At 42.3% G+C, this 20,790-nt stretch overlaps 2 protein-coding genes across 2 annotated transcripts; one reads left to right on the top strand and one right to left on the bottom strand.

Annotated features, from left to right (window-relative positions):
* The first annotated feature begins 48 nt into the window (after positions 1–48).
* Positions 49–20,029, top strand: LOC106675819 (uncharacterized). Its single transcript, XM_076885364.1, has 6 exons — positions 49–298; positions 1,241–2,282; positions 2,426–2,742; positions 2,951–3,136; positions 9,304–9,374; positions 19,844–20,029. The coding sequence occupies exons 2-6, from the start codon at positions 1,654–1,656 to the stop codon at positions 20,027–20,029; spliced, it is 1,389 nt and encodes a 462-aa protein (XP_076741479.1). The 5' UTR covers positions 49–298; positions 1,241–1,653.
* Positions 18,349–20,096, bottom strand: LOC143418911 (serine protease 1-like). The gene is made up of 5 exons (XM_076884636.1): positions 19,837–20,096; positions 19,574–19,741; positions 19,055–19,116; positions 18,615–18,757; positions 18,349–18,534 (listed from the first exon to the last, which is right to left on the bottom strand). The coding sequence occupies exons 2-5, from the start codon at positions 19,735–19,737 to the stop codon at positions 18,376–18,378; spliced, it is 528 nt and encodes a 175-aa protein (XP_076740751.1). The 5' UTR covers positions 19,738–19,741; positions 19,837–20,096; the 3' UTR covers positions 18,349–18,375.
* Between the last annotated feature and the right edge of the window lie 694 nt (positions 20,097–20,790).

Here is a 20,790-nt window from a genome sequence, read left to right as displayed (position 1 = left end):
CTGCTGCAGCAGCAGGCACAGGTGTCTGGAGGTGCTACATGGTGGAGTACAAACTACTTTATAGACGGAAGATTTGGAGACAAAGAAGCCAAAATGGAGACAGAGGACAACACTGTCAACCATGAAAACGACGTAGAAAAGACGGAGGACGCGTGCCCGTGGCCATACCTGGAGGAATTTTTCATGTGCAGAGGGAGAAAAGGAGACAGCGTCCAGATGCAGTGCAAACTTTGTTTGACCTCTACAGTCATTTCAGCTTACAAGACTTCAGCGTCTAATCTTAAAAAAACACATTGAGGTAAGAGGTTTTACAACTATACGTGTACAATATTGCCTTCTTATTTTTCATGTGTGTTAAGGTTATTAGTTTGGCTAAGATATTGTCACCGCCATTGGTTAGCCTGATATTAAAATAAGACGGAGCTAGCTAATGTGCGTGTGTGTGCATAATTGAGCTAAATTCGTAGGAATGTTTTAGCTTATTATTTGGATAACCACCGTCATTACAATAAATTAAATTTGTAGTCATTTAAAACTCACAGGCCTACAATCAGCTGGCCTATATAAAAAACAAAAACAAAATTTGAACACAGTGCTGAGCTGCATCTCAAATTAATCTTCCAGCTCTCAGCTGACATGTATCAGAGCCCGATGGATCAGTTGATCAGGATCATTGGCCTGATATAGGTCTATCATAGTGACATGGCTCTTAATCAGTAGGGTTATATGTTTCCCAATATGATTTTTTTTTTTAAAGAACATAATGTGGATTGTTTTTATTTGTTAGCTGTATGGGCAGCATTTTTGTGTATGTGATCCCTTTTCTTAAATTACATTTGCTATATACACATATTTTGCTCTCTTAGTATTTTTAGAACCCGACTAATATTGAAAACTTTAGGGTGATACTGATAAAAAGGAGTTAAAAATTTAGATACTGATACATTGGTCGATACTCTTTTTACAGATAGTATACAGATTACAGAACTTAGAATGTATACAGAAATTCATGTTTTTTGCAATGATCGTTCAAAATTGGTTTACATTTGTAAATAAATACAGCAATATATCTGCAAGATTTGACCAAATTCACCACTCTTTTATACTATGCTAAACAATCAAAGATTAGCTCATGTCTAGTTGAATGATGTTTTAAAAATGTGTTTTCCTGTAGTGTTAATCACAGTGATGTTATGAAGTAATGTATGAACCTGACGTATGATAATATTTATCTCTACAGAGGAAACATCCATCGAAGATTGAGCAGTACAATATCACTGTGGCATCAACATCTCGTCAGCGAAAGACCACAGCCACACCAAACAAGCTCTCAGCAAATACACAAGCCAAGTTACCAGACCTGATGTTGAGAGCTGCAAACAAACATGTTCCACAAGCAACTGTTGACATGCTTGTCATCAATTTCATATGTGAGGGTCTACAGCCAGTGGTAGAACAGCCATCTTTCAAAGAATTGGTTACCACATTACAACCTCAAGCCAAAGTCATCTCCAGACCCACTGTCCGTGCCAGAATCTGTGAAGCTGCTGATCACATGAAGATGACTTTGGTTGCAGCATTGGATAAAGTCAAATTGGTTGCTACCACTACTGATTGTTGGTCAGCTCATCAGAAAAATTACCTTGGAGTCACATGCCATTGGAGGAAGAGTCCCTGGAAAGAAGATCTGCAGCACCAGCATGCAAAAGATTGAGAGGGTCTCACACATTTGACATGCTTGCTGGTGCGCTTGATGATATCCATTGCCAATACAAGATTAGAGGCAAAGTTGTAAGAACCACAACTGATAGTGGATCCAACTTTGTCAAGGCCTTCCACATGTTTGGGGCACAAAATGATGCAGATGAAGCTGAAGATGAAGCAGACCCAGAAACTATTGACCTGACTGACCATATTGACTACCATGAGGCAAGTGCAATTCTTGATGAAGACTCTGGTTTGGAGTATCAACTCCCGCCTCATCAGCGATGTGCATGTCACCTGCTAAACCTTGTGGCAACATCTGATGCTGCCCTAGCAGAGAGCATGAATGAAACCTACAAGAGGCTCTCCCGTGCAAGCTTTGCAAAATGCCAGGCCATTTGGAACAAAACTCATTTGGCTAATGAAGTGGTAGAGGACAAGTGTGAACTACAGATCATTCGTCCCAATGCAACAAAGTGGAATTCAGCCAACCTTGCCATTGAAAGGATAATACGCATCATTGATGAGAAGGGGGAAAATGACATCAGGAGCATTTGTGAGGAGTTCAAGGTGAAAATGTGAGTAAAATTGGACACCTACCAATATGGTTGCAAATTTTGTGAATTTTCCTTAATGGATGGTTAAAAACGTGAGCAGACTTAATATTAAATCAGAAGATCCCTATTATAGTCATGGTGGGTTTTGTTGTTGTGTCTTACAGGTTGAGTCCTGCAGAAGTTGCATTCCTTAGGGAGTACTGTACCACCATGAAGCCACTGGTGAAAGCTTCAAACATTCTTCAGTCTGAGTCCACTTCCTTTATGGGATGGCTCCTGCCAGTAATCCAACAACTACTGTCCAAACTTAGCAGGCTGGAGACATCAAGCAAGACATGTGTGCCACTCATCAGAGCCCTGCAAAATGGCCTTCAAAAGCGTTTTGGAGCGATGATGGAGGATCCAGAGTTGGCTGCAGCTGCAGTCCTCTTATCCAAGTTCAAGACTTCCTGGACTGACAGAGCAGATGTAACAGAGGCTGGTAAGGATTCATGTGATCCCATTTTTGTGTATTTTTACATTTGAACACATGCTTAAGTGAGTATTTCACCTAATACATTGTAAGCTATTGATGGTCTGTCCTGAATACTAAACAATCCTTTTTGAGAATTTGCCGTTTTTAAATTTGTGTTCAGGAATAATCACTGAAATTTAAATAACAAAATTGTGTTATCTACTTACAATTACAGCCTTGACATACATCAAACAACATCTTGAAACGACAGAGCATGAGAGTGAGGATCAGCAAAGAGAGTCATCTGATGAAGATGAATTCTTCTCCAGACCAATCTCCAGAAGGCTGCAAAGTGCAGTTGAGCTTGATGGTTACCTTGCTTGTGCCACAGACACCATGGAGCTGCTGCACTCCTTCTCAGGTATCAAAAACCTCTCTCTTAAACTGAACACAGCTCTGCCTGCTTCTGCTGCGTGTGAACGACTTTTTAGCTGTGCTGGTCTACTCTTCACAGCCAAACCAAGTTGGATTGCCTCTGTTAATTTAGAAAACCAGCTCTTGCTGAAACTGAACAAAAGGTTCAAGTGTGACAGAAATGCTAAGAGTTTAAGACACTCACCTGCCTGTTGTTCAGTGTATGGGGAAAAGTTTAAATGGTTCTACGCATGTTCAGAAACATATTTGTCATTGTTTTAACAAACAAAATTCCTTCTTTTATATCTACATTTATTTACAAAACAAGTTACCTTTCTATACCTTGTTCATCTGAGAAATGTGCTTTGAACATAAATATTTATACTGGTGAATCGAGTTGAATGCCTGCTATTGACGACAGAATAAAACATCAGTCTGTTAAAAAGTAATTAATACTCTGAGTAGTTTTTGAGAAGAGTACTTTGTACTTTTACTCAAGTATTTTTTAACACCAGTACTTTTACTTGTAATTGAGTACAATTTAAGCAGTGTAACAGTACTTGTACTTGAGTACAAATTCTGAGTACAGCAGGTGGATGAAGGAAAGGGGAGGAAGGAGGAGGAGAGACCCGCGGACCGGCCGCGCTTCGTATTGAAAAGGAACCCGATTTGTCCCGGACTTCAGCTTGAATGGAAAAAAAATACACAAAGCTGGAGTTCTTCTGTGTCTTTACGTGGCCAGCTGCCTCTTCTTCTCCCATTCTCTCTCCCTCTCTCTCCTGTTGCTACTTAAATCATGAAACTGATCAATGATCAGCTGATCGCTTTTCTCTTGGAGATACTATATAGCTCATGCTTACGGAGCCCCTCTGATGACATCCTCCAAAAATTAAATAGATTGTGGCGACAAAATACTACTTCCTGCCCTCGAAATAGTATAAGTGCCCACGAAATACTTATTTGTGGCCACAAAATACTATTTCGAGGGCACGAAATAACGTGCGCACGAAATGCTAATTTGTGGGCACGAATTGGGTATAACGTGGCAACGAATTACGCATTTGTGGCAACAAATAGATGACGTGCGCACATCATATTGATACATTGGACAGCTGTGTAGAGACATAAGCATAAGAGTAGGCTAAACCTGTACAACATGGCCAGAGACAGTATGATTGAGTTTTATTTTTGTCATGGTCTGCGTGGCAGACCTTGGGTGTGTGGGGAAGGAGGACCCAAAATGCGTTTATTTACAGTGGAGTAAACAATACACAATAATAGGTCTAGGTCCCTCAGACCCAGATCCCTGACAATTTTAGGCTGGGAATGAGCTACACATGCATTTTGAAAAGCCTGGCACTGAAAGGAACCATTATTATGGAGAGACAGTTAAACAGGATATTAAGAGCCCAGTTGCATTGCAGACGTAAGTACGACCCGGACGTTGGGATAGATTCTATTGTCAACCAACTGCAAGGGCCTGGGAAGGATCACGGTTATTGGTCAAGTGTTTCGTGCTCACAAATAAGCATTTCGTGCGCACGTTATACCCATTTCGTGGCCACGAAGTAGTATTTTGTGGCCACAATTTATTTATTTTTTGGACCATGTCATCAGAGGGGCTCCGTACATGCTAATATCACATCTTCACATTTTTTTTAGAGGTAACAATAACTTTGCATTCTCGCTACTCACCATGCTCTAAAACAGGTATATGTTAGCAATGACAACATTTAACAAATGTTTTTAAAATTCTAGCCGTGCTAATTAGCCTTAGGATTGGTTGAGGTCTGTGAAAGCCTTTGGAACAAAATCAGTCTTGTAAAGCTCACTATTTTCCAGCTGAGCCTATAGCACATTTGTTAAAGTCAGTCCGGATTGTACAGCTTCTAATCAGAAACAATTAAAGTTTGTTTCTTTTTTTCTGCTCATCAATCTTTTTCTGTAACCAGGATACCTGGAAAGTCTTAAATAACTCATGTTAAAATGTTGCAGTGCTGTAGAGTGGGGTCATGTTAACAATCCATTCAAACTTGTGGTCTTCAAGGTCAACTTTAAGATTTATTGGTTGAAAATTGACAAAAAGCTTTAGAACTTAGAAACTATCATTCCTACAACTGTGCTGTGTATATGTCACAACATATAGCAGGAACCTATAAAGGTAACTGACCTTTGACCTCTCCTCTAAGAAGGTACATGTAATGTCCACAGTGATTAGACATACTTAATAAAACAGTGTGGGGCACAGAGTATTGTTGTGCATCAGTGTGGAACATGTCAGTAACACTGAGGGTTACACACACTTTGCCAGGTACACCTGTTCACCTGCTCGTTAAACACAAATGTCTAGTGAACCAATCAGACGTCAGCAAATTAAAGTATTTAAGCATACAGACATGTTCATGATGACCTGCTGAAGGTCAAAGCAAGTATCAGAATGGGGGAAAGAGATTGCGTGGTTGTTGGTGCCAGATGGGCTGGTCTGAGTATTTCAGAAACTGCTCATCCAATGAGCTCACAAAATTATCTCTACAGTTTACAGACTGTAGTGGCAATCCAACCAGCAAAAGGCCACCTGAGGGAATTTGAGGTATTTCCAACTCATCCTGGTGATGAGGTCAAACACAACCAGTACTTTTAACATTTTATCAATTATTTACCAATTTAAAAAACAACATGTGGTAACTTATTTTTAATTTTGCTGCAGACAAGTTGAATGAATGCTTACTGGATCTAGAACACCATTTAGATCATAACAGCTCCTGATCAGGATGAATTTCATTTTCAAATCAAATTTCATGTCGCAGTTTCACAATTTTGTAACATATTATTTCAAAGCTTGCTTATGGGCTTGTTTTGGAGCAGACCAACAGTCAGGCTCGTCTTCACCCTTACTGTCAGACTCTGAATTGATGGTTCTGCTATATCTCACCTGGCTGAGCTCTTGTAATTATTTTGTGATAAAACTTTTTCTATTTTGAGATCAAGATTCAAGTGGAAATCTTTGTGTGTCTGTCTCTCTCCCTTGGTTTCTGTAGAGGTACAGTGTGGGGGCGCCTGGATAAATGTTAAACAGAAGCTAGATGTAGTGTTCCTCCACTGTCCATTAAGGATATGAGGAAAAGAAATGGTCAAGAACAAAGTGTATGGTGTATTTATAAAAGAAAATGGCTTTTAAATTGTATACCAAAACCACCACCAGAAAGTCAACTACAACTTGTTACATAATCATCATGACTGTTGTATCAGTTTAACAGTTTATGGGTTGACTTCTTTCAGTTCATTCACTGTTTACATCATGAAGGAAAAAGAAGGCAACAGGCTGAGAAATGAAGCTGTTGTGTGTCTTTGTGGCCACACGGGGGCAGTGCTGCATAAATAGTAGAATCTCTTCCTGAACACTTTTTCTAGACCTTTTTAAATGACTAATAAAGACAACAACAAAATGAATTACATCAGGATCTGATATGGTTTTGTTTTTTTGTTGAGCTTTATATATTTCAGAATGCCTAGAGTTTGTTTGTTTCCCATGTTTTGTGATACAGAACATCTCCTCTCAGACGGCTGTTGTCTCATAATGGGTCATTACCTGGTCTGATGGGGTGTTTGTTCCATTTATAAATCAAGTGATTGATTTGTAAAATGAGAGATGGCCTCTGACCTGCTGACTGGTGTCTGATCTTCTCTGCTCCCCTCAAATTTGACAACTACTCAGCTGATGTGATGGTGGACAGGAAGTCACTAAACCTGGGACTCTGGAAACACATTTCTAGGGATAGAAAAGTTAATGTAGATCGTTTCAGGGGATAAATATGAAATGATCGATTTGGTGATTATACTAATATAGTAAGAAAATAATGCATGAAAAAAAGATTTTTTATCTATACACTTAAGCAACGGCCAGAGTCTTAGAATTGCACTTTCACCAGGTTTTACTTGACTGAACAACAGAACTTCTCTGTCTCCTTTATAAGGGGTCACATCCTGAGTTACACAATGAGTCTTTCAAATGTGTGCGATAACCCACTGCATGTGTAGTCGTGCTGAGACCGCGTGGTCTTATTTTTATTACCCCTTGATTCAGCTGTGACCTGCTTATCAAGTCTTTTTACAAGTACATCATAATTATCTGCTCTGTGCAGACATAAGTTGAGCAATGGTTTAACAAACTTTCCCATCAAAAACATGAAGGTTTAGCTTTAAGCTTATTTGTCCAAACAACAAAGGATAAACTGCCAGCACCTGGACTGAAACAGAACATAGTAGTGTTGGATGTAAGTAAAGGAAATACAAGTATAACTGTGACTATGGAACAAATCTCCTTCAATGTTAAACCTTAATGTTAACCTGATTGTGTTTATTAGAAAAATCAGCCATTACAGTGTCTGTGATTGCTTCACATAGTTAACTCTGGTTGTCTGTGGGTTTGTGTCAAACTTGGAGTGAACAAAAGCATAAAAACTGTGGAAGATGCAGACTGTGAAAGTCTAGTTTATTTCATGAATACAATTATTTTTTACAGTCGCTAGAACAAAGTAGCGTACATTCATGATAAAGTAAATACCACAACACAACATGGACAGTAAGAAGTAAACTGAATTGTCTTAGAACTTATTATATTCTTTAAGCTTAAAAGCAACACCCAGTATTAGACTGTTTGTGTTTTAAGCCTTTTATTCAAAGCTAGTATGTGTCAACACTTCTTTCTGCCAGCAGCATTATTGAAGTGACACTTTAACGACACTTTACCTGCTGATGCTTCACATCACAATCTTTATGACGAAAAAGCTCAGATGTCTGTGCTGTCACTTGTTATGAAAATGGACAGAACCTGGGCTCAGGCTTCCTCTTCTTCTTTCCTTCCTCTTTAATAATAACCATAGATCAGTAAAACAGCCATATTTTTAAACAAATGATTGTGATGAAGAGAATTTTTTTTCCAGTGTGCATGAACTCAAAATCTTTTGAGTTTAAATCTTTTTTGTTTACCAACAACTGGGCAAATCCAAACTTGATGTACCAGGTCAACTCAGCTCCTGTCTTGACCTCCCCTCTGCCGAGCGTACACACACACACACACACACACACACACACACACACACACACACACACACACACACACACACTGTATCATCATAAATGCCATGATATCTTTCTTGTTCAAATAGTTTATTCACTTAACAAAGAGGTAGCTCGGAAACTCAGTAAGAAGGAGGAAAAATAGTTTAAGGACACTTTCTCAAATAAAGAGGATTTCATCATCTTTCTGTTCATAATACAGGCTAAATAAAAGAAGAGATACATCAGAAACAAATCAGTAGATCCAGAAATTATACAGTCAAACTCTTTTCAGCTGTAGAGGTACACTTCATGTACTCATTAGTCTACAGTTCAAATGCCTGTGTTAGGGTGCATTGTTTCAGTTTCATTAAGTCTTCTTGCAGTTACATGATAATTATTATGCTGGAGTGATCAAAGCTCATAAACATCTGAGTTACACAATGAGTCTTTCAAATGTGTGGAATATCCCAGCTGTAACCTTTGCTTTCAGTTTGGTTAAATTCATCATTCAGATCACAGACTAAACAACAAGTACAGTAGGTCTTCCACTCCACAATTAAAAATAGCAACACTCATGTAAGGCTTTATTCTCCATAGAGTCAACATTAAGCAACATTAAATAACGGATCTTTCACCTGAAAAAATTACAGTTTGTATAAATTTACACTGAAGACCAAAATACACACACATACATAAAACCCATAAATCACTAAAACCTATTAAAACACATGGAAAATTACCTCATTTGTTGTGCTATTCAAAGATGTGTATGTGTGTGTATTCAGGCCAAGTCATAAAGAAAACAATAGAGGTCAATATACTTTATGTTCTACAGTCGCTGCAGATTAATGAAATATAGTGGAAACCTGAAGATCCTAGGTATAGTAGTTTGTGGGAAATAAATACAGTGACGTGACCATTTAGCTCTTGTGGCATGAAACTGCTTAGTGCATTATTATTTGCTTTTCTACAATATGATATTTGTTTAATAATTGATTTAGTGCATAAAATAGTTGATAAATAAAATGTTAAATATCTAATCATCATATCAAAAATCATATATTTGGAGGGAGTGTCTTTGACACATGCTGACTGCATTCTTCTTATAACCAGAACAGGAAGTGAGATCAGAGGAGAACAAGAGTGAGCAGTTTGGTGAAAGGAACAGGAAGGATGAAGAAGAGGTGAACATCCACACAGTTTAAAAGGAGACATCATGGCACAATAAGAGCACAAGCTCTAAGATGAAGACTAGTAATGATTAAAAACTGCACTAAATAGTATCATTCTGTGACTTCACACTTTAGGTAGTGCATAACATTTACCACTTTATATTAATTTTACTATATGTTTAAATAAATAAAAACAAATAACTTTAAAAGGTGCTGTTATTGAGTGAAAACTCAAAAGACTTCAGGGCTGTTGTAAGCCCTGTATGCTTCAAGATCCTAGCAACGCCCTCGCCAGCAGCAGCAAACTGATATGGACCAGTTTATGCCTTTTATTCGGTTGTAAACTCTGATATACTTTTATAATTAACCTTTGGGTGACTGCACAAAGACTGAGAGGGGATGACAGAGAGGGAGACAGATGGAGGAACTCAGCACATATAAGAAACGGGTAAGAGTGGACATGAAGTCAAAGTCAGGGACATGTCCGATAATAAAGACCTTCCACCTGGCTACATATATGTCACTTCTGCTTTGCCCACATTCATCTATGGTGATCGCTCATAACTATGCAGGGTGCTATGCTCTTATCAAACGATGCTCTTAAAATAATTATTACAAGAATATATTTTTCGTTATTGTTTTAGTTGAATATAAAATGTTTGTGTGTGATTGTCAGTACAAAGAGGAAGCGCGGACAGAGAGACTGGAACTAACAGAGATCAGGTGGATTTTTCACAAAATCTACATGCATTAAATGGATGCGTTGTGTGCTTTTCAGTAGCACTCTGCTATTAATGTGAATAATAGCATTTAGCAGCATTCACATCACTGTGAACTTGAACAGGATGTGTAATGGGCTAAGTTTCCATTCAGCTTAAACACTCCCAAGAAAATCTCCAGGACTCAGACGATTGGATTCCAGAAGTTTTTACTGGGCACTTTTTGTGAAACTGTAAACACAATACAATGAAATATACTGTAAACACAATACAATGAAATATATGAAATGTATTATAGATGCAATAAGCTCAAAGCATCTGGCTAATTATCACAGCTTGACAGCCTAGCCGCATAGCTTATATGAGACACAATAAAGTTAACCGAATAACAGACAACGGTTCAAAACGCTTCACCGCTTAATTGTACAAAATGAATTATACTCACAGACTATGCCTTAGCGAAGAGAAAAGGATTAATCCTGTAACGGCGGAGCTGGCGGTTGAATGAGCCCACACGCTAATATCCCGAGTCACACAGTAGATTCACTTCCTGACTCTCAGCGTAAACTGCTCTCGTGTTGTCATGGTTACGAAAATACACACACCGCTCTAAGCTACGATAGCGAGATAAAGAGAACACAAAGAACACATTTCTGGGGGCATAACACTCCCCGCTTGGGGTCTTTAAGAGCCCACATCAATTGGCAGAGTCAGACTTTGGAGAAAGAAGCAGAACTACTTCTGTAATGGGACGAGAGAATCCTCTTCTATTTCCATCTTTAACGACCTCCACTTCGACTCTCCGGACCAGACCGTCCTTCCCTGGAAAGGCTTTCGTGATGATGCCCATGGGCCACTCATTTCTCTCTGCCCGATCATCCTTTAAGAGAACTACGTCCCCTTCTTGAAGATTCGGCTGTTTCCCTTGCCACTTGTGTCGAAGTTGCAGTGTTTTGAGGTATTCACGCCTCCATCTGTTCCAAAACATGTCTGCCAGGCCCTGAACTTGTTTCCACTCCTCCCTGAAGAGATCTGCTTCCTCGAACTTGCCTGACGGCAAAGGAGGTGCGGAGCCTGTTTTGAGAGTCAGGAGCATGGCTGGTGTGAGGATGCAGGGTGACTCGGGGTCGGATGACACTGGAATGATCGGCCTTGCGTTCATAATTGCTGCTACCTCGGCCATAAGCGTGGTCAGAACCTCGTGCGTCAGGCGAGACTTTCTCTGTTCAAGCAGCATGCAGTCCAAGATACGGCGGGCAATGCCGATCATCCTCTCCCATGCGCCACCCATATGGGATGCATGGGGTGGGTTAAACACCCAGGTGCAGCTCTGTTTACTGAGGTACTTCTCCACCCTGTCGAACCCTGAGTTTTCCTTGTCCATCCCCAGCTCACGGGAAGCGCCGACGAAGTTAGTTCCGCAGTCCGAGCGTATCTGCTTCGCGGGGCCCCTGACCGCAAAGAATCTCCTCAAGGCGTTAATAAAGCTGCTGGCACTCATGGCTTCGATCACCTCAATGTGCACTGCCCTGGAACACATACACGAGAACATCACCGCCCATCGCTTGGAGTTCGAAACTCCTCCTCTTGTGCGGCGTGAAATGATGCCCCACGGTCCAAAGACATCGACACCTATGTAGGTGAAGGGAGGTGCTACTTGTAACCGTTCTGCCGGCAGGGCTGCCATCCGTTGATGTTCGGCCTTCCCTCGCAGCTTCTTACAAGTGATGCATCCGTAGAGCAGACTGCTGATACAGCGTTTGGCTCCCACGAGCCAAAAACCTGCGGCCCGAACGGCACCTTCAGTAAGATGTCTCCCCTGGTGTTTTACTGCTTCGTGATAGTGGGACACAAGCAGAGTTGCGAGGTGATGCCGGCCAGGAATGATGATGGGATGAGTCTCGTTCATGCCTAAGCCTGACTGCTCGATCCGACCTCCTACCCTGAGTAGTCGATCCTGGTCCATAATGGGATGCAATCTCCACAAGCTGCTGGAAGATGGTATGTCGACTCCAGAACCGATACACTTGAGCTCTTCCGCGTAGCACTCACCCTGGACACTCTTTACGATGCACACTTTGGCTTTCAGCAGCTCCTCTTCTGTAGGACGACAGATGTGCCAGCCTCGACATTCGCCCTGCGTCGAGTGAGTGAAGGAGCTAGCTACGTGGATCAAATGTGCAATGGCTGCATGGAGTGTGCTGAACTTGGAGAAGCGTTCAAAGCGTTGAGGGCGTACCACGCCTTTAGCAACATGGGTGAGTTTCGTTGTCACCTGTGGACGCACTTCGGCATCGATGTCGGGGTCGACAAGATTGTACGTCTCTTGAAGCTCGGATGGATGCCCTGATGCGTCGCAAAGAAAGGCTGGTCCTTTGAGCCATGGTGTACTGCTGAGCAGGGCTGATGCTACAGCTCTTGACCCAACGTCAGCTGGGTTAAGATGCGTTGGAACGTACTTCCACTGGCCGGGACAGGGTGACTGAAGGATACGTTGGACCCTATTGTGTACGTAGACATAAAATCTCCTTGACTGGTTATGGATGTATCCCAGTACGACCTTACTGTCTGTGTAGTAGGTGATGTTGTCATACGTTGTGTCCATCTCTGCGACTATCATCTCGGCGATCTCGACGGCGAGCACAGCAGCACAAAGTTCAAGTCTAGGGACAGTTAGGCTAGGTTGGGGAGCCAACTTCGATTTCCCAAAGACAAACCCAATCTCAGTTTGTCCCTGCTTGCCAGTTACCCTGATGTAGGCTACGGCCGCTATTGCTCTGACGGATGCGTCGGCAAAGACGCAGAGTTCTCTCCTTAGGGCTCCTGTGGTGGAGAGGGACGTATAAGGCCGTGGTATATGGAGCCCCTCCAGGTCTTGAAGAGACTGTTTCCATCTAGTCCACTCGGTCTCCATGTCTTTGGGAAGGGGTGCGTCCCAATCTTCCGCTTGCAAGGTGAGTTCTCTTAGGATCCGTCTTCCATCAACTGTGATGGGTGCTAGAAACCCTAGGGGGTCGTATAGACTGTTCACGGTCGAGAGTACCCCTCTGCGGGTGAACGGCTTCTGATCGATCTCGATCTGGAACGTGAAAGTGTCCGTGCGCATGTTCCAGAACAGTCCCAGGCTACGCTGGATAGGCAGATCATCGATGGAGAGATCCAGGCCATTGAAATCCTGAGAGCGATCCTGGGAGGGGAATGCTCTGATGACCGCGGAACAATTTGATGCAACCTTGTGCAGCCTGAGGTTGGAAGCCGCGAGCATCTTCTGCGCTCGCTGGAGAACTGCGATGCCTTCTTCCTCTGTACTGAAAGACTTTAAGGCATCGTCGACGTAGAAATCGCGGTCGACGAATCTCCTAGCATCGCTGCCGTAGTCGGCCTCTGCTGCCTTAGCCGCCCGCCGCAGGCAATACACTGCGACGGCAGGCGAGGGGCTGTTACCAAAGAGATGCACCCGCATCCTGTAATCCACGACGTCAGAGGTAGGGTCATTGTCTCTATACCACAGGAAGCGGAGAAAATCCCGGTGGTCTTCTTTCACGATGAAGCAGTGGAACATGTGCTCGATGTCGGCGGTGATCGCAACCTGTTCCTTCCTAAACCTCATAAGAACACCTAGTAGGCTGTTATTAAGATCGGGACCACTGAGTAAGACATCGTTGAGCGATACTCCCTCATAGGATGCACTGCTGTCGAAGACCACGCGGATCTTGTCCGGCTTCCGGGGGTGGTACACGCCGAACAGGGGCAAGTACCAACGCTCCTGACCGGGTTGCAAGGGAGGGGCAGCTTCTGCGTGCGCCTTCTTGAGCGTCTTCTCCATAAACTCTAGGAAGTCGGCTTTCATCCGTGGTCGTTTTTCCAGTGAGCGCCGAAGTGAGACGAGGCATTCGAGAGCCTGTTTCCTGTTGTTAGGGAGTCGCTGCCTCGGTGACCTAAACGGCAAAGGTGCGACCCAACTGTTGGAGCTGTCTTGGCAACACTCGGCTTCCATTATCCTTAGAAACTCCAAATCTTCCCTGGATGGAGCAAGTTTGTGGTCGTTGGGAGTGCGAGCGAAGACGGTTTGCCCCAAATTGTCTCCGATTAGCGTCGTCGGGGTTCGCGCTGGATGTTGTTGATAGTCACGTGCTTGTTCAAACACCTCTGTTACTTTCATCTGGTTGTTACATGGCTGGAGATGGCTTGTACGACCGTTCCCTAGAACGGCTGTTTTGTAGCTTCTCACCTCCGGTGGTCTGTGAGCACCTCCGAGGCACACGTCTCCGACGATGACCCATCCCAGGTCAAGCCTTTGGGCGAAGGGAGCATCTCCTGGGCCGCTTATTTGCTCTCGGACCTTGTGGACCCGTAAGATATCTCTGCCCAGTAAGAGAAGAATGCTGGCGTCTGGGTCCGGAGGTGGTATCTTGTCAGCGATGCGTTTTAGGTGGGTATGATGATAGGCCACACCGGGGGTGGGAATCTCCGCGCGGATGTTGGGAATTTGGTTACACTCGAGGAGTGTAGGCAGAGAGATACTCAGTTTCTCGTCCAACGGCTCTACGGTGTAGCCGCTGGCTCTCCTTCCTGATGTCTCCGTACGTCCCACGCAGGTCTTTAGTGTGTATGAGTACGAGCGCCCGGAGATCTTGAAGGCTTCGAAGAACTCTGACCGCGCGAGGGAGCGATTACTCTGCTCATCCAATATAGCGTACATTCTCTTGGCTTCCTCTCTTCGTCCGTTTGGGAACACCCTGATGAGACAGATCTTAGCACACGCTCTAGCACTCAGACCTTCCCCACATACCTGTGTGCACGTTGCGTTGACCTCCTGGTTATCAGCTTTGTCCTCCTCCCCGCTATCCTCTGAGATGGAGGGGAACGATTTAGATTTCCAGGTAGGTGGGTGAGGGTGGAGGGCTGTCACGTGGGCAGCGCTACCACACTCGGTGCATGTTATCTTGGCTGTGCAGTTCTTTGCAAAGTGTTCTGTTGACGAGCAACAGCGAAAGCAGACGTAGTGTTCTTTCAGAAGCTGTTTGCGATCATCTAAGCTCTTCTCGCGGAAACCTCTGCATTTCCTCAGAGGATGGGGTTTTTTGTGCAGGGGGCAATGTTTATTCGGGTCAATACGTTCCCTGCTTTCCTTAGACTCGAACTTGGCAGTGCCTGAGACTTGTGTTTTGTGGGTGTGAACGGACGTCTTCGTGGGCCTCTCCCATTTATTCATTCTCTCGTTTGGGGGGCTTGGCGTGAAGAGGTTGAAACTTGGGTCCGTACGTGCTTTCGCCTCGGTGCGGATGAAGTTCACCAACACGGAGAAAGGTGGGAAGCTGACGAAATGTTCTTGTTTGTATCTCGTCCCGTGGTATAGCCACTTTTCTTGTATGCTGTATGGAAGTTTCTCAATGATGGGCTTAATTCCTCTGGAGGTATCCAAGTACGACATGCCCGCGAGGTAGCCATCTTCTTTAGCGGCTTGTAGCTCTGACAACAGGTCGGCTAGATCCCGGAGTCTCCGTGGATCTTTTGTCGTGAGCTTTGGGAAGCTTTCTAGTTTGCTGAACAGAGCTTGTTCGACGGCTTCTGGGGAGCCATATAGTTCGTCGAGGCGCCCCCATGCTGAGCACAGTCCAATAGTTGGATTCCTGATGTTGACCGTTTTTATTCTTCTTACCTGCTCTGTTGACTCCTTTCCCAGGTGTCTGGTTAGGAGGTCGAGTTCTTCTGCAGCAGACAGGTCTAGATTGGCAATGGCGTTCTGGAATGATGTTTTCCAGGCCCAATAGTTTATTGGCTGGTCGTCATATGCGGTGAGACCTGAAGTCACCAAGTGGTTACGAGCGAGATATTTGATGAGGTCAGTGGTTGTAGAATGGTCGTAATCACCTCCGTAGAGTGTCCCGTGGATGGGCTGATGCGTGGGAAACGTAGAATCTCGTTTGGGGTTCTGCTGTAGGAGTGGAGTTGGAGGGGGGTAGAAGGGTGACTTGGAGCTCTGTCTCTTCTCCAAGGGCCCTGAAGAGCTTGGTGTGGCGTAATAGCAGCAGGAGCGGCAGCTTGGGTCTGAGCCGCGTTATGCGGGTGAGTGACTGGCTGAGAAGGGGGAAGGTTATTTTCTGTAGCCGATAGACCCTTGGCGCTCAGGCTGGCCTGTTCGGAGACAAAGGCGGCTACGCGCTGGTCTTTGACAGACTGGCGGACCAGGCTGTTAACTTCGCTGCGTACTTCGAGACCCATATCCTGCAGACCAGCTACTAGGGAGTTCGCCTCAGCAACGGCGGCATCCCTTTCTTTTTCATCGATTAGTGCGTCGAGGCTGGCTTGAATACGTGCTTGCTCCACTTTAAGCTCGATTTCTCTTTTTGAATGTGCCGCTCTAGCTTGCGCGGCTTCAGCCTTTGCTTTTGCCATGGCAATGGCTATGCTGATTTTTGAGCCAGACGATGTACCAGATGAGCGACTGCTCCTTGAGCGCACACACTCTGACTGGTTGTCTCCATTTCCTTTGTCAGCATTGCTACGTTGTGACATTGCGTGTCGTTGGGTCTCCAGTATCGGGAGATGTCGGCTGCGGCGAAGTTTTCCGAGGCTATATTGGAGGCTGCTTATCTCTCGATAATGAGTAGCTCCGTACAGCGGCGATCCTCGTATCCCTATTAGCTGCGTTGCAGTCTTTTCACTGTAATGGGCTAAGTTTCCATTCAGCTTAAACACTCCCAAGAAAATCTCCAGGACTCAGACGATTGGATTCCAGAAGTTTTTACTGGGCACTTTTTGTGAAACTGTAAACACAATACAATGAAATATACTGTAAACACAATACAATGAAATATATGAAATGTATTATAGATGCAATAAGCTCAAAGCATCTGGCTAATTATCACAGCTTGACAGCCTAGCCGCATAGCTTATATGAGACACAATAAAGTTAACCGAATAACAGACAACGGTTCAAAACGCTTCACCGCTTAATTGTACAAAATGAATTATACTCACAGACTATGCCTTAGCGAAGAGAAAAGGATTAATCCTGTAACGGCGGAGCTGGCGGTTGAATGAGCCCACACGCTAATATCCCGAGTCACACAGTAGATTCACTTCCTGACTCTCAGCGTAAACTGCTCTCGTGTTGTCATGGTTACGAAAATACACACACCGCTCTAAGCTACGATAGCGAGATAAAGAGAACACAAAGAACACATTTCTGGGGGCATAACAGGATGAATGCTACTATACTGATGTGACAGACTACAAATCTGTTCTCCACTCTCTGAATTGGTGTACACGAGTCTCTGTGCTGAGTCTGCTCAACAAAGTGTTTGGGTTTGCATGAATTCAAAAGCTGTCATTTAAAACCAGCTCTATTACCAGTTTGCTTCTTGTGCAGGTGGAGTCGCAGGGGGATTTTGAACTGTCTGTATTGTATAATGGTACTTTAAATACTTGATGATTTGGTGGACTGGCCTCTATGTGGTTAAGAGACTGAAACAATGCCGTGCAGGTTTCTCCTCTGATCTGCTTTTTCTTAAACTGTTTTTGAAATTTACTGGTCAACATGACTGTGCCATTGCATCGGGTTTTAAACTAAAGTGACCACCGTAAAGCTGATGTATTATATTAAAATCTGTTATTCTTAGACACTGCTGTAGGCCATCCAAAAATTACATTTCTTTTGAAGGCAACACTAAAAGCATGACATTAAGACTGAGCTGAGCCCTCCTAAAGGTTTGATGCTGGAGTCGCTCCTGATTGAGTGCTTCTCACACATTTATGATTTTGAACAATTTACAGAAAATAATATCAACAGTAAGTACTTTTAAAGATTAAACATATAATAATAGTTGCTAAATTCATGCAAGTCAAATAACTGATTGATCAACTACAGAAACAAAATTGTACTTCATGTGTTTCACGAGCACAAATCTTCATCTGTAAAATAACAACTAAAGATGTCAGATATTTGTAGTGAAGTTAAATGTACCAATTTCCACTTAGAAGCAGCGGAGAAGAAGCCACAAATGTGATGGAAAGACCAAATAAAATAAAATAAAGTACAAATTCCTTACATTTGTACTTTACTGTAGTAATTGTACTTAATATCATCTGGCAAAAAGGACCCAACAACCTTCATGCAAACTTCACAGTTTCTGAACAACTGAATGATCTACTTGACGCCTGAAACTACATTGAAAACACACATGACATATTTATATTTTAACAATCGAAAGTTCACATGTAGAAACAATTCACACCGAAGCAGTTTCTTGCAGAGCGGACTGTTTATTTTGAATGTTATTTTAATTTTATTATTTTCCATTATTTGGTGTAATGATCGGCTTTATCCAATGAATGTAAGAGCAGACCTTCAGAGAAATAGTTGGTCCGGTACAGGCAGGTTCACAACCACCAACATGCACACCATGAATCTTGTTGTTTTTGGCCATCACTCCACCACCAGAATCACCCTGAGAGAGAAAACATAAATATTTTGTACCAAAACATCTGATAATGATACAGATAAAATGTTGGCAGCATGGTAACTCACCTTACATATGTCCACTCGAGGTTCTTTGTAACACATCGTGTTTCCATTTGGCCATAAGAATGCTGAATTACATGGATGGAGGTTAAGCTCACACTCAACAACATGCATCTTTGCACACTGGAGATGAGGCGGTTCATCAGGGACTAGAGAAAAAAGGAAAATAACAAAAGCTACTGCATGTTTCATGCAAGGAAATCAGATATTGAAAGAAACATGATTTGCCTCATTTCTGGAACAAAATGTGTTCTTTAAAAGAAGCTGAGCAGCATTTAAAAAGGAGGGAAATTGACAGTATATCCACAAAAAAATGAAATAAATACTTTATGTCATCACAGTTTTCAAATAAAATGAAAAAGTAACTATAACAGGCACACAAGACAAAATCAAAGTATAATATAAACTAAAAAATTGTGAAATAATCAAAACAATACTGGTCTTACGTTTGTTGTAGTTTACATCAACCGTATAGCCACCATGGCCTGCAATCTGAATGACATCCATCCTACAAATTAAAAAATAAATAAAATTCCATCTCCATGTCTGCAGGCTGAGTATTTCCAGTTCACTCTAAGTCAGCTAATCTTTTCAGATTCAAACATTTTATCAAAACATTACATTTCCTTCCATTTCCTCATGCTCGTGTTTTATTGTCAGTTATTATAGATCATGGATGTAGCTCCTAAGCAGGTACCTAAAATCAAAACCAGAACCCTCTGCTCAATATTCAAGTCTCAGTTACATTATTGTTAATAAAGAAGCTCTGCAGTCACTAATGGGGGTTTGTAACTTCAAAAGCATGATGTCATTTTGTTCATAGACTACAGATGTTGCTACATTTTTTTGCTCTTCCTGGAAGTTTAAAAAACCAACCAACTAAACAAGAAAAATACATATTATGTCAACATATTAAGGAATTCCAGAATTCAAACTTTACACTTAAAAGGTTACTCAAAACTCACTTTTTGCGACATTTAGGGAAGACAACAGGCTTAATCTTATTCTCTGGTGGGTCGATTTTCAGAAGCATGATGTCATGTTTTCCTGTTTGGTCCTCAAAGATTTTGTGATCAATAATTGTCACCATTCTTCCTGGACCTGGATGAATTCCTACATATGCAGACATAGTCCTAAACAATGGAAATGGTAAAAGAACAAAATACCAGTAATGATTTTTGTCTCTGGACTGGTTTTTTTTAAAATATGTGAAACAGTCATTTCTCACCATCCAGGTTGATCTTTCCAGCAGTGAGCTGCAGTTAGAACCCACTGGCTGTGGATCAGAGAGCCGCCACATAGATGATGGTAATGTGTTCCATGGGTCAGAGTTATGTGCACGTGATACAGACGATCATTTTTCTCACAGCTATGGTCGTGAAAGATTCTCTTGTGCAAATCCACCTCTGTGCACACCGTGAAACCTGAGAGAAGAGTAATATACTTACAGATGGTTGGCTTACCACCTGAACAACATATTGTGCAGCAACTATACTCGCAGTCCCAATTGTTCTGTTTCACAAACTCTTTGCCTTTTTCAGTGATATAGATGCAAAGCTCAGTGACAGTTATTTATTTGCTTCAGTAGCTCATTAGGGTCTGTCTCAAACTTTTTATAAAAGCAGTATAAAAAAAGCATGAAACATCAGTTGTTCAGTTAATGTGATATTGGCTCACTTGATATAACAATTTCTTTTCTTTTATTTGTCTTGTACATATCGTTATTGCACTTCCATAAGTGACAACATTGAACACCGATGTTTGACAGAAACGAATCCACAATGTCTCATTCACTCAGTACAAAACCTTGAGGCTGTTTTCCTGCCTTAGTGAACAAAGATATGAAATGCTATTTGATTATGAGTAAGCTCAAAATGAAGTTCATTGTTCTGTGACATACAGCTGTCTTACAGCCTTAAAACTTTTTGTGTGGGCCTCTTTCAGTGGTCACTTATTGCACTCTTAGTTGTTAATACTCAATATTCAGTTTTCCCCCATGCAGGTTAATCAGTCATGTTTGCATGGTTGTAAAATAAACATATTCATTGTTAATTATTGATAATCAATAAGTACATAACCTAAGAAGTTGTTTCACATCCTCCTGAATCATATCTTGATATTGTTACCTTTTTAATAATAGCACAACTTTAATCAATTGAATTCTTTCACCTCAGGTGTCTAT

Source organism: Maylandia zebra, linkage group LG6, assembly GCF_041146795.1.
Source record: "Maylandia zebra isolate NMK-2024a linkage group LG6, Mzebra_GT3a, whole genome shotgun sequence".
Lineage (NCBI taxonomy): Eukaryota > Metazoa > Chordata > Actinopteri > Cichliformes > Cichlidae > Maylandia > Maylandia zebra.
This window is presented reverse-complemented; position numbering and strand designations above follow the sequence as displayed.

Excerpts from the sequence above, each read along its gene's own strand:
- LOC106675819 (XM_076885364.1), top strand. The coding sequence starts at position 1,654 with ATGCCATTGGAGGAAGAGTCCCTGGAAAGAAGATCTGCAGCACCAGCA. Across the intron at positions 2,283-2,425 it reads GAGGAGTTCAAGGTGAAAAT|GTTGAGTCCTGCAGAAGTTG; the intron begins GTGAGTAAAATT and ends TGTGTCTTACAG. Across the intron at positions 2,743-2,950 it reads AGCAGATGTAACAGAGGCTG|CCTTGACATACATCAAACAA; the intron begins GTAAGGATTCAT and ends TTACAATTACAG.
- LOC143418911 (XM_076884636.1), bottom strand. The coding sequence starts at position 19,737 with ATGTCTGCATATGTAGGAATTCATCCAGGTCCAGGAAGAATGGTGACA. Across the intron at positions 19,117-19,573 it reads TTCCCTAAATGTCGCAAAAA|GATGGATGTCATTCAGATTG; the intron begins GTGAGTTTTGAG and ends TTTAATTTGTAG. Across the intron at positions 18,758-19,054 it reads TGATGTAAACTACAACAAAC|TCCCTGATGAACCGCCTCAT; the intron begins GTAAGACCAGTA and ends TTTTTTCTCTAG.